The 12,926-nt window shown below is 48.3% G+C and overlaps 1 protein-coding gene across 1 annotated transcript in view; it reads left to right on the top strand.

Annotated features, from left to right (window-relative positions):
* Positions 1-5,207, top strand: part of EFNB1 (ephrin B1) — a 68,826-nt gene extending 63,619 nt beyond the window's left edge. The window contains exons 4-5 of the mRNA XM_081847212.1: positions 1,952-2,080; positions 4,163-5,207. Of these exons, the coding sequence (XP_081703338.1) occupies positions 1,952-2,080; positions 4,163-4,551 (518 nt within the window). The 3' untranslated portion in view covers positions 4,552-5,207. The remainder of the gene's footprint in view (positions 1-1,951; positions 2,081-4,162) is intronic.
* Positions 5,208-12,926: the final 7,719 nt, after the last annotated feature.

Below are 12,926 nucleotides of genomic sequence, written 5' to 3'. Positions count from 1 at the left end.
CTGTGCTCTCTTCTTCTTCTTCACCGGCTGCATTTATTTACTGACTTAAGAGGAGGCTCAGAGTATTTTGACTGAAGACTTCTAAAATGGCTGCAGCCAACCAGCAAAAGAGAGAGAAAGGGGAAAGAAACGATTTGCCTTCGCTCTCCTGCTCCCTGATTCACCCGATCTTGCGTCCTCCCTCCCTCCCTCCTTGTGGGTTCTGCCTGAAAATGGCTTCTGCCAACTAAGAAGCAAGGAAGTAAGGAAGTGGGCAAAGGTCTGGCTGTTCAAATATCTGAATCTGCTGTGTGTATAGAGCGATATTTGGGCGTTTATGTTTGCGGCTAACAAGCGGGCGGATAGGGGGACCTGCATGTACTTTTCCACACAGCACATAGTTAAACCAGGGAACTCCATCCCACAGGAGGCGGTGATGCCCACCTCCTTGGATGGCTCTAATCCATGGGGGGAAGGGCTAGCAATGGCTGCTTGCCACGATGGCTTTCCTCCGCCTCCGCTGTTGGAGGCAGCAATGCTTCTGAATATAAGTTCCTGGAAACCGCAGGAGTGGGAATGCTCTTGTTCTCGGATCCCTCTTGTGGGTTTCACATACTAGGCTTTTGGGCAGCCAGTGTGAGAACAAGATGCCAGACTAGATGGGCTCTTCTTACATTACTATGCTGCTATGGAAACCACAGGAGGGAAGGGTGCTCACATCTTGCTTTCAGGGTTCCCATAATGGGCCTGGCTGCTGTGAGAAGTGGATTCTGTGTTAGATGCCCCCCACCCCCACCCCTGGCCTGATCCAGCAGGCTCTTCTTGTGTTCTTTCATTGTTTAAAGTATCAGCCGCAGTTGCAGGAGCCAAAAAAACAGATTCCTGTTTCTCTGACACTCCCTTTGCTCAGGCTCAGGGGACACTGAGGAGGCAGGGAGGCGAGACCGCAGCAGTTTCTGAAATAGCAGAGAAATTGTCTTGCTCCTCAAAAAAGAAAAGAGGGCAGAGGAACCAGATGACCTGCCAAGTGGAAACCGCATGCAATCAGATCTGCCGCTAGACACCAGACTTTTCCCAGTGCTGCCTCCACCACCTCTGTTGCCCACCCCCTTGTCTGGAAACCCTGCTTCCTTCAGAAGAGAGGGTCCCACCAACTGGGAAGTCCATGGGCTTGAGAGCACTGTGGCTCAGGATATTTGGGCTTGCATCAAAACCTAATTTCATTGCCAGAATTGTGAACTCTCCTTCATTGTTGGTATTTAAGCAGAGGTTGGATGACCACCTGTTAGGAATTTTTTAGCTGCAATTCCTGAATTGCAGGGAGTTGGGCTGGATGGCCCTTGGGGTCCCTTCCAACTCTATGATTCAGCTTCATGGGTACACACTGACTTCCAAGGATCAATCGTTGAAACTTTATTTTTATTTTTCAACAGGTTGAAATGAAAGTTGGTAGTTCAGTGAGACTTTGATATATCAAGTAGGGAAGGGAATATAGCCACCGGTGTATGAGGCATGGCACACACACTAAGACCCCAGAATTCAGACCAAATGAATCAGCCCCATTGCTTTGTGGGACATTGAGACCTTCATAGACATTGCACAGCCCTCTAAGCTATTGAATATGCAATCATGAGAACTAGAAGCACAGAGGCCACAGAATCATGTGATTTTAGAGTGGCAGGTCAAACTCAAAGTCAGACTCCTATCCTTTAGTGTTGTATGGATTCCTTCCACCTCTTAAGTGCATGTCACCTGCTTGACTTCCCTGATCTATATTGCCTGCTTGACTCCCCTGATCTATGACACCCAGCAGCAACCAAACCTTGCATGCTCTAACCTTGCATGCTCCTCTGCTGATAAAATAATCCGGCCTGGTACTTACCTCCCAAAGGGTCAGGTGCATAGCAAGAGAGATTATGTCCTCTTTCTGGGCCCAGTTTATCATCCCGATTTTTTCTGTCTTTGTACCTAGATCCGAATGCTGTGATGCCCGAGCAGCTGACGACCAGCCGGCCCAGCAAGGACTCTGACAATACAGTCAAAATTGCCACACAGAGCCCACGCAACCGGCTCCCACCTGTGGAGGACCCTGGGAAGCCAGGTACAGAGCAGGAGCATAGGAATCAGACCATGAGCCCCACAATGCAGGGAAATGTTTGAGACTATAAATCCCATGATGCAGGGAGATATTTCAGACTATACACCTCATGGTGCAGTGTTTCCATGAAACAAAAGTACTCATTCCTGGAAACACCCAGCCCTTTGCAAGTATAAAGTTATGAAAATACAGGTTTTGCCCACTAGGATCTTCAGCATGGTCAGTTTGGGTCTGCCTGCCTCTAGTTTCCAAAGCAGCATTTCTGCGTTAGTCCACAGAGTCATTTTTATGTACGTTGTCTGTTCACAAAATAACTGTTTTTCCTGCTGTAAAAGAACATAGGATACTACTTTCTGCAGTGTCAGACCCTTGGTCCATCTCACTCTGCCTTGTCTACACTGACTGGCAGCAACTCCTCTCTAGGGTTTCAGGAATTGGTCTCTCTCCCAGCCCTACATGGAGATGCCAATTGGGGATTGAACCTGGGACCTTCTGCAGGCAAAGCAAGTGCTGTGTCCCCACTGAGCTACTTCCCCATAGGAATAGAGATAGCTGCTTTCACCATGACCCTTCTTTTAAAAATAAGGCTCCAGTCCTCATGAATAGAGGCCCAATTTAAATAGGAACATAGGAAGCTGCCTTGGTATAGAGTCACAGTCTTGATCCATCTAGCTCAATCTTGTCTACATGGATTGGCAGCAGTGACTCTCCATGGTTTCAGGAAAGGGTATTCTTCATCTTTTAAAAACAATTTTTCAAAACTTACATTTTATTGGACGTGAAACCATGACACCACTGGGACCCACTTTTACGAACACAAAGCTTCATTATAAATCATTGCCAAGGCACCCAGGAAAGTGACATATTCCAGGAAGTTCACCTCTTGGTCCCTGTTGCAGTCCGGATCTTCCATCAGTCCCTGGATCCCGCAGTTTCATTTCAATGCTACACGCTTTCTGGATCAGCTCCTCCCTATTTAGAGCGTTCTTACTGCCTTCCTTGCCTTATTATTTGTGCAAAGCGGCAACCAGGAAACCAGTAGCTTGGTCAAGAGGGTGTGCCGTGGTGTGAGATCCAAAGCAAGAGGGGCTTGGTGCTGGGTGGCAGGAAAAGAAGGGGAAAGTGGTCAGGCAGGGGGTCTTTCTTAAAGGAAAGGAACATACTAGTTCTCACAACCATAAAAAAAATGACAATGTAAATGACAATCAAGTTTCCTTTTACTTCATTCACAGCACTATAGAATTTTATATGATCCTTCTCCACCCCATGCCATTATATTTTATTTTTCTTGCATTCGTTTTCTTTTTCTTCTTGAGAAACAAGGATGGGTAATACATAATAGTTTTGGTGACAAACTGTAATATAGTGACACACACACAATCATGTCAACTAGTAACTTCCTTTCCTTTAAAAGAAAAACAAACAAACAAACATGAGCTCGTCAAAATTGCAAGATCCCAAACTGAATCCAGCACAGCAAATTTGCAGCCCCTTTGACTGTGGCCTACTGCCAACACACAATCCTGTGATCCTTTAGCTGTGATTCCTGCATTGCAGGGGGTTGGTCTAGATGACCTGTGGGGTCCCTTCTGACTGCAGTTCTACAATTCCATGATTAATTGGAGGTTTTGAAACATAATAGGATGCAGGTTAGTGGGAAGGGGATGCCTGTACCAAGTTTATTACAGCCCCTCCAACAATTAGGTAGTAGAGGATTAGTTTCTAAATTGTACTCTACATTGCTTAATGTAACTGATGGATCAGTTCAGCCCTTTAAAAAGATACTGGAATGAGATGTTGGCACACAAACCCTTCCCAAGTCAAAATGCCACATATCCTCCCCCATTGTGCTTAACAAAACTTGGTTAAGGGTATCAGAGCTTGCATTTTTTCATGCTCCTTTATAATAAAACTATGAATTCGGTTCGAAATAAATCCAGCTTCTTTTAAAGATCGCTAAGGTTAATTTTGTTTTGTAAGTAGATTTAGGTTGATTGCTGTTCTAGAAACCTCTTCCAAGCCCAGAGCCAATTCACCAAAGTTTCTTTCCCCCCATCTTTCTCTTTCCTCCCCTCGCACCCGCAGACCACGTCAACCAGGACGGCCAGGATGGCCAGAGCCCTGGAAACGGCTTCTTCAGCTCCAAGGTGGCTGTCTTCGCCGCCATCGGGGCGGGTTGCGTGATCTTCATCCTCATCATCATCTTCCTCGTGGTCCTGCTGATCAAGCTGCGCAAGCGCCACCGGAAGCATACGCAGCAGCGGGCGCAGGCCTTGTCGCTCAGCACCCTGGCCAGTCCCAAGTGCGGCGGCAGCGGCGGCTCGGAGCCCAGCGACATCATCATCCCCTTGCGGACTACAGAGAACAACTACTGCCCTCACTACGAGAAAGTGAGCGGGGACTACGGGCACCCCGTCTACATCGTCCAGGAGATGCCCCCGCAGAGCCCGGCAAACATTTACTACAAGGTTTGAGGGAGCAGCAGCCTTGGAAATGCTTTCTAGAAACTGGGGCTCAGGAGGGCAGGGCAGCCTCTGCCAGGAACCCCTCCTGCCCGAAACGTGCTTGCGACTGCACTGCACGGCAGAGGGCGAGAGGCGGTCCACCCGCTGCCACGGTGAAGTGCAGAGCACCCTTGTCCCTCACGCCCTTCTCCCTCTTCTCCAGTAATTTAGTTTTGTAGTTCGGAGATTTTGTAGTTGAGGAGGAGGAGGAGGAAGAAGGACCTCGCCAGCAGACCCTCCTGCCTCGGGAGTGCCGAGGTCTTCACCGCCACCCTCCCCCCCAGCACGTACTGCTGTCCGTGCTTGGGCTTTGTGCCTTTTCCCTTGCTCTTCGGACATGTCCAGGGAACGTTGCCGTTGCCGTCGCCGTCACTTACTCTTTCCCTTTTTGTTTTCGATTCCACTACTCCAAGCTTTTATGATTTCAGGTGTTCTCAGGGTGGGGTGTAAATGTGTGTGTGTTTGTTCACGCCAGGTCAGCTGTCCTTAAACCTGGTCTCCAGGATCAGTTGGGAAAGGGAGCTGTTTGCCGGTGTGGCAAAGATGGAGAACCTGCGAAGCGAGGGGAGGTGTCTGGTCCTGACTTTCTCCTGCGACATTAACTTTTTTGTAACTTCCTTTTGGAGTCGCTGCCACCAGCCTCCCAAGCTTTTTTTAACTATTTGCTACACACATAACTCCCCCAGACGGGAGCTGCACCAGGGCCCTGGAGACTGGCATCCTCCCCTCTCCTTCAATGACCCTCTTTGCCATTTTGAGCTTCTGCTCTTGGACGTTTGGGGCAGCTCTCTCTCTCTCCCCGTCTCTCTCCAGTTTGGGTCTGTCTTCTTTATTTTTAGTTTAGAAAACAGAAAAAGATTTAAAAAATAAAAAGAAAGGTCTGCAGTAGTCAGCGAGAGACAGACAGAAAAAGGCCCAGGTTCTGTAACGAACAGGAAAGGAACCTTAACAGGAAAGAGCCCTCACCTCCAGGCTTGTTAGGCAATAGGGTCAAAGTTTTGATCATGTGTGTAATGGGTGTTGGGGAGGGTCGTTTGGGATGCTGCCTTGTATCTTGTCCGAGACATGGGCTGCCACCTTCCTCCTCTGCAGGGTCCGTTCGGGGAGAACTGAGCCACTGGCTTACAAGGCGTGTTTTGCTGCCGCAAGGAAAGCAGAATCACAATGTTCAGCACTTCCGTTTTCCATGGACGAAAAACCAAAACAGTGGTACCTCTGGTTACATACTTAATTCGTTCCGGAGGTCCGTTCTTAACCTGAAACTGTTCTTAACCTGAAGCACCACTTTAGCTAATGGGACCTCCAGCTGCTGCCGCGCAGCCGGAGCACGATTTCTGTTCTCATCCTGAAGCAAAGTTCTTAACCCGAGGTACTATTTCTGGGTTAGAGGAGTCTGTAACCTGAAGTGTCTGTAAACTGAGGTACCACTGTACAGTGAGGCCTGCACCTGCTCTCTAACCCAGTGACCCTAGGCATTAGGAATCAAGCCCCCTGTTTTACCCTTTCTAGTGTCCTCATCCTGCTTCTTAGAGCTCGTCCACACTTTTGCTTGGCCCTTATTTGGAATGCGTCTTGTCCCGATTAATTCCTCTGTGTCTATGCGCTTTCCTTGCTGTTCCACAGCTGTGCCTTGCAAAAATCCAATCTCACCCGCTGATCTGAAGCTCAGGTAAGCAAAATCCCTCTTCAGATTTTCCACATATCTGATAAGATCTGATTCACTGGGTAAGACCGGATTTTCACAAGGTACAGCCGCAGAACGGCGAGAAAAGCTCTTAGACCTGAGGGAATGAATCGGTCCATGATATGATCAAAATACGGTGTCAAGCAAAAATGTGGATGAGCCCTTAATCTCTCTCGGAAGTTGTACAGATAGGGACTGTTAACAACCTTTTTTTTTCAGAGGCAGGGGGCTCCGGCACTGAAGACCACGTTGCTTCCTGGTTCTTGGCACCAATTAAAATGCCACATGACACAGTCTGCTTTAAGTTTTGAGGGATTTTGTGAGAACAAAGGGATGCATGTGCAGGCCTGTGCAGATAATCATTTTCTGTTCTGCAGAAGCTGCCTTGAGGTGTGCAAAAGCGCTTCTCTCAGGCATCCCAACATTGCTGGCGTGGTGTGTCCAGCAAGCAGTGAGCTCAGAGGAGTTGACGAACTTTGAGGCTGGAGGGGCGATTCAGTCTCAAATGGTTTTGAGTGACAAAAGCCAGTTGTCTGAGGCCAAGAGGGAGCTGGGAGAGAGAGAGAGAAAGCCGTCACCTTATCCGTTCTCACAAGAGGTCTGTATCTAAACCCAGCAACACCTCCCCCCAAAAAAAATTCTGTCGGAAAAGACAGACTTTTGGACCATGTCATCCCTCAGACAAACTCCGTATGGTGTGGAAGGGAGAGAGCCCATCACTGATGTCGCCCGCTAGCCCATTTAGCAACAGCACTGAGGTTCTTATTTGCCCAGGGTGTGGTAAGAATTTTCTTCTCCACCACCAGTTCATTACCCAAGTGAGGGAACAGCTTTTAAATAAAACACAGAACCAAGAGCATTACAGCAAGCTTCATCAGATCCAGTTAGGGGCCCTGAGTTTATGAGACACTATTGCAATAGGACAAAGCCCAACTTAACATGGCTGTTCTAGCTGAAGCCCATTGCAGTCAGACTTCTTGAATTTGAGGCGCATCCCCAGTGGAAGGAACCACAGCCGTGGCTTCCACAACCCCTAGGACAGTTGGGGGTTGGGGTGGGGAATCTTGCCTGTCCTGTGGCTTGCCTCACGTGCGGAAGAGAGGGAACAAATCTTGATGGTCGGCTGGCACTCCGGGAATCCTGGCCCCTGTTGCTGTGCACTAGAAGCGGGGCTCAGCTCCTCCTCTGATCACACCAGCATTCCCAGCTGGGTGCTCAGATCAGGGCAGAAGCGCCAATCAAAGACCCTGCTCCAACCTTTTCCTTTTGTCGCCTGGCGACAGACACCTCCCCACCAACCTGTCCCCATGTCCCATGTCTCCAGATGGGTTAGCACATTTTCCATGGGTGGGGAGCCCTGCATTCCACTTGATTACTAACACACCTAATCTGCCTGATCCACAACTGGGCTGTGATGTTCTAAAGGTTTTGGGGCATCCCCCCCCCAAATGAGAGCCATTTGCCCTCAATTTGTTGAGTTGAATTTGTCATGCCAGAGGCCTTACTTTGTGTAGGGGAGGAGGAACACACCCCCCCCCGCCCCCAGGCCCAAGCCTGGTTTGCCCCCACTACTCTGGGAGAGAGAGATACACAAACATCGTTCCTCCATCACACCTATGGGCCCAGCACCCATGCCTGAGGCTGTAGCTTCCTGCCCTCCCTGCTTGCATCAAAGCCTTATTTCTCCACTTCATAGGTAGATTTTGCTTTCACACTGACTAGGCCAGGTGGTCTCGGAGGGCCTTTTAAGGGAGCTGGAGACACCGCAGCAGGGCGCCCTCCACCCCCATTACAGCTGCCAGCATGCTATGCCCTTAAACCCTCTCTGCCTTCCCTTTTGATACAAACTCCTGCTCAAGGCAATAATCTGAGGCTTGATGGACTTGGGAAGAATTGAGCAGGTGCACATATCACACACCCACACCCAAACACACCCATCTCTTGAGGTCTCCCCAGTTGGGCTACTTCATCTGCACCTTCTTCATGTCCAATGCAGTTTGGCTTCTTCCTGCCCTTCACCCCACCTCCACTGCCCCCACCCCCAATGCACTGACTCTCCCCCCATCTCTATGCAGGATCCGGAAGCTGTTGGTGGGTGGGAAACCCCGTAAGGGCTTTAGGTAAACCTTGCACTTTTTCAGGCATGCTCCGTGGAGATCAGCCAAGGAGGCAGGTTTCTCAGGACTCCACAAATAACCAACAGTCTCTTTTATTATTATTGTTGTTGTTGTTATTGCTATTATTATTTTTTATTTAAAAAAAGAATTGAAGCTTTCCCCCCTTCCTTCCTTTCTTTTTGAAAATCTCTCCATTCCTCCTAATACAAATGATCCCTTTCTTGGTGCCACAAATGTAGGGTCCTTTGAGGCTGTTCAAAGCAGTGTGTGTTTGTTTGAGGGGAGAGAACCCTCTGTCTTAGAATGTGGGTGGTAGCAGGGCTGGTACACTCATGAGGCATAGTGAGTGAGGCACTCGCCTCAGGTGGCAGGCTGGGAAGGGACAGCAGATTTGGCCCAGAGAAGCACTCCCACCCATTTCCTCTGCTTCTCTCCCACCTCCACCATCGTCTCTGCTGCTGCCATCCCTGCTTCTCTCCATCCTTTTTCATCTTCCACTCACTGGGGCTTCTCCAAACCGCCTCCAGCAGCAGTGGAGGAGATGGCATGAGGGAAAACTGTTTCCTGTTTTGCCTCAAGCGGCAAAATGCCGTGGGCCATCCATGGGTGGTAGATATATCTGCAGGAAATGCCAACCCCAGGTCTAGATTGGAAGGGATGATGCTGGTTTCAGCCTAAGGTTTTGTGGTTTGCATTTTGCTTCTTACCTTCCCTGCAGCACAAATTAGTTTCTCAAATCATACTGCCTTGGACAAATACATCTGTCCATTTTCTTGATTTAACTGGCAGGTCAGGCGGGGTCCCAGGGTCTGTTCAGCGACTTTGGGAAATCAAGGACTACCAAATCCAGGCTGGCTTTACCATGTCATCACACTGTTTTCCAAGTCAGGGAGAGTTTGTGTCAGACTCAAAACGACATTTTAAAAAGGGGGCCAGGGTTTTTCTTTTTGGTATTTTTTTTAAAGGGGGGGGGGTTTATAGATACATTTCTTAGATAGCAGATCCTGTGGGGGGAGGCAAACAAGAAACAGGAAGGTATGAAATGGCAGGCTGAATAGAACTGAAATCACTCTCTTTGAATGTGCTACGTTGAGAAACTTGATTTCCTGTAAGAAAACCGTGGAAATTGCATATTCTTCATCTTTGCATATAGAGGGAAATATGTCAAACACACGTACGTGTCCACCACAACATGGGAGGCAGTTCCCCTCCATAAAACTGACTTTGCAGGGAATTTTGCCCTCCTCCTGTCCGTGATCCTTGCCACCGTAATCAGTAAGATCTTTCCTGATATCACTTGTCGCCATTGGTTTGTGCGCAATCAATTGCAGGAGGTTCCAATGCCAAGGTTAGTTTTGGTCCTCGTCCAAAAGGGAACAAACTCATCCAGTTGTGGGCAGCCCCCCCAAAAAAGGGGAATAGGGGAGAGGAGGAGGATCAGATATTTGTGTGTGTGTCTGACTTAATGGGTCCTAAAACAGTTTCTTTGTTGTTGTTCTCCCCACCCCGCCCCTTCAGAAGAACATTTCTTTCTGTATTTTTGAGGTTTTATTTTGTGTAAATATCTAGTCTTTTTTTGGAAAAAAATATAATGTAAAGATGTTTTGTATAAACTCTGGATTATTTTCTGGTTGCTTTTTCTTAGAAAAACAAAACAAAACAAATAAGAACCTAAAAAAAAAAAAATAACACACAAGAACGGGTGTAAAACATTTTGTCATGCTGCAGTCCGGCTTAGCAGGGTTCATCCATCAAACATGGGGTGTCATTGCCTGTGTGCTACCCTCCCAAAAGCCAGGCGGGAAATCCACAGTGGAAAAAACAGTCCCAGTCCCAAAAAAAGGGCATCATCAGATGGTGTTGCAGGGGATTGGACTAGGTGACCCTTGGGGTCCTTTCAAATTCTACAGTCCTGTGAGAGAGAGGAGAGGAGACACTGGATGGGCACTGACCATTTCGCAATCTCTGGGTTGGCAAACAAAACCTCTGCTTGAAAATGGTTGTTTCAGATTCATTTTGGAGTCCTGCATCTGTCACAGTCCTCTCCCCCCACCCCCTGCAGAAGTGGGTGGCTAGTTTGCATGGGGCTGGAATGGCATTTCATAAATATTTACAGCCTTCCCTGGAGCTGAAATTCCTTTAGGATGCTGGTCATTTCCCCCTGAAATTGTTAGGTTCCCTGCTTGCCCTTCAGAAATAAATTGGCTCTGTACAATTTCTAGTGGTCAGGGGGCTGGAATAGATGAACCTTGGAGTCCCTTCCTACAGTTCTCTAATTCCAACATACTGCTTTGTGTCCTGGTCACATTCCCTGCCAGGTCAGACTTGGGAGAGCAGAAGTCACGGCCACAGCCTTATTCCGCTCCTGTGCGAATGAGCACTGTGAAGCTGCAAGGCTCCTGAATTCTGGTAATTGATAGCCAAGGTCTATTCTTAAGTACAGTGTCTCCTCTTCTCCCTGAATCAGCAGTTTTTGCATCCAGCTAGTCTCTCCCCCCCCCCCCAATTCCCTGGCCACATGTTAAGCAAAGCATATCACCAGCCATGCCCGCCTGGGACTGCAGAACCCCCTTCATTCATGCCAGCCCTGGGAGGTAGGACTGCTGTGCCAATGAGGCTGAGAGAGGAGTGTGTGTTAACGTGTGCTAAAAGCTTAGCCATCTACTCACAGCATCACACACACTTCCAAGCCCAGCATCTTTGACCTTTCAGAGATGTGAACCAGCCCATCTCAGGGGGGTTGAGTGTCTACTGTGTTAGTACATACAGCCTCTCAAGAGAGAGTGCCATGCCTTGCACCCATCCACATACATCCTTTGTGAGCCACCTCATCCCATGCCACTTTCAGCTGTGATTCCCACATTGCAGGGGGTTGGGCCAGATTGCCCTCTGGGACCCATCCAACCCTGCAGTTCTGTGATAAATGCTACCTTCCGTTTTTTCCTTCCCCTGGATGTGAGTCTCCTTCAGTCGCCTGGGTGGTCCAGGTGGGTGGCCCACCCCTGCCAACTCTACCACCCTAATTTTGTAACATCCAGCCAGCCCCCCACCCCCGTGGGACGCAGGTTTAAAAAACAGTCCCCCTTTTTTGTGATTTCCCTCACTATGTTTTCACTGGGGGCGGGTGGGCAGGCGGTAGGGGAACTTGAAGCTTTACTTTAATACCCCTCCCTCACAGAAGGGTTTCCCCCCCCTGGGTTTTTATGCTGGGGGTGGGGTGGGGGGCATAGAATGCAGCAACTTAGGCTGCCACTGGTTGATCCCATCCTGGCTTCCAGCATTGTCAGATTTCTGTGCCAGGGGCTCAGGGAATGCTGGGGGCCCTATGGGTGTCATCAAACTTAATGGAACAGTTACATCTTTTTAATTTTTCCTTGACATTCTTGTCACTTCGTAGACATTCATTCAATGCACACAAACACACATACACTGTTCTCACCCAGTTATCATAACATCATTGTCACTGGTAAAATCAGTAATAACGGGATTTTGATTCCCTGGTGCCATGATGGAGCCTGATATATTGTTTAATAAAATATTTTTTCCTATGGAATTTGGTGGTCTTCTGTGTCTTTTGTTGTTGTTGTTCTCCTTTAGAAACTGGGTCAAGGAATAAATAATAAATTTAGCTGTCGTATCTGCATGGCCAGGGTTGGAATAGATGACCTGTTGAAGATTAGACTCACAATTCTATTATTCTTTAGCTGTGAATTCTGTTTTGCAAGGGGTTGGACTAAATGAGCCCTTGGTGTGCTTTCCTACTATATGATTCTATGCTTAGTCACCCTTTTTTTTGGTCATAGCAACCAAAATCCAAGCACATATATATGTTAGAATCAACATTTTTAAGGGGGGGGGGGCTTAATATTAAAGCATCCCATGCACACAAAGGCATCATGAGAAAGGAATGTTTTTGTCTGTAACCTAAAGATAAGTAATGGAGGTGCCAGGTGAGCTTCCCCAGAGAGCATTCCACAGTCAGGGAGCCACTGCAAAAAAGCCCGTTCTCATGTTGCCTTCCTCCAGGTCTTGCAGAAAAGGCACATGAAGAAGGGCCTCAAGATGATGATCACAGAGTCTGGGTCTCATATGGGGAGATGCAGTTCTTGGTGTATTGCAGTCCTGAGCCATTTAAGGTCAAAATCAGCACTTGGAATTGGTCCTGGAAACTGATTGGCAGCCAGTGCAGTCAGGCCAGAATTGGCATTGTATAGTGAGCAACCTGGCCACCAAATTCTGCACCTGCTGAAGTTTTTGAACTATATTCAGAGGCAGCTCCATGTATAACATGTTGCAGTAGAGGTTACCAGAGCATAGTTAACAACAGTTAGCCTCTTCCTATTCAGATAGGCCACCAGCTGAAGCTGACGGAAGGCACTCTGCACCACTGAGGCCACCCTGAGCTTCAAGCGACAGCAGTGGATCCAGAAGTGTCCCCAAACTATGTACCCACTCCTTCAGAGGAAGTGTAACCCCACCAAGAGGAGGCAACCTCCCATTCATCCATTCTAGGAAACCACCCCCTAACAGTGCCTTTGTATTAT

The sequence above is a fragment of the Podarcis erhardii genome (assembly GCF_964252035.2).
Source record: "Podarcis erhardii genome assembly, chromosome: Z".
NCBI lineage: Eukaryota > Metazoa > Chordata > Lepidosauria > Squamata > Lacertidae > Podarcis > Podarcis erhardii.
This window is presented reverse-complemented; position numbering and strand designations above follow the sequence as displayed.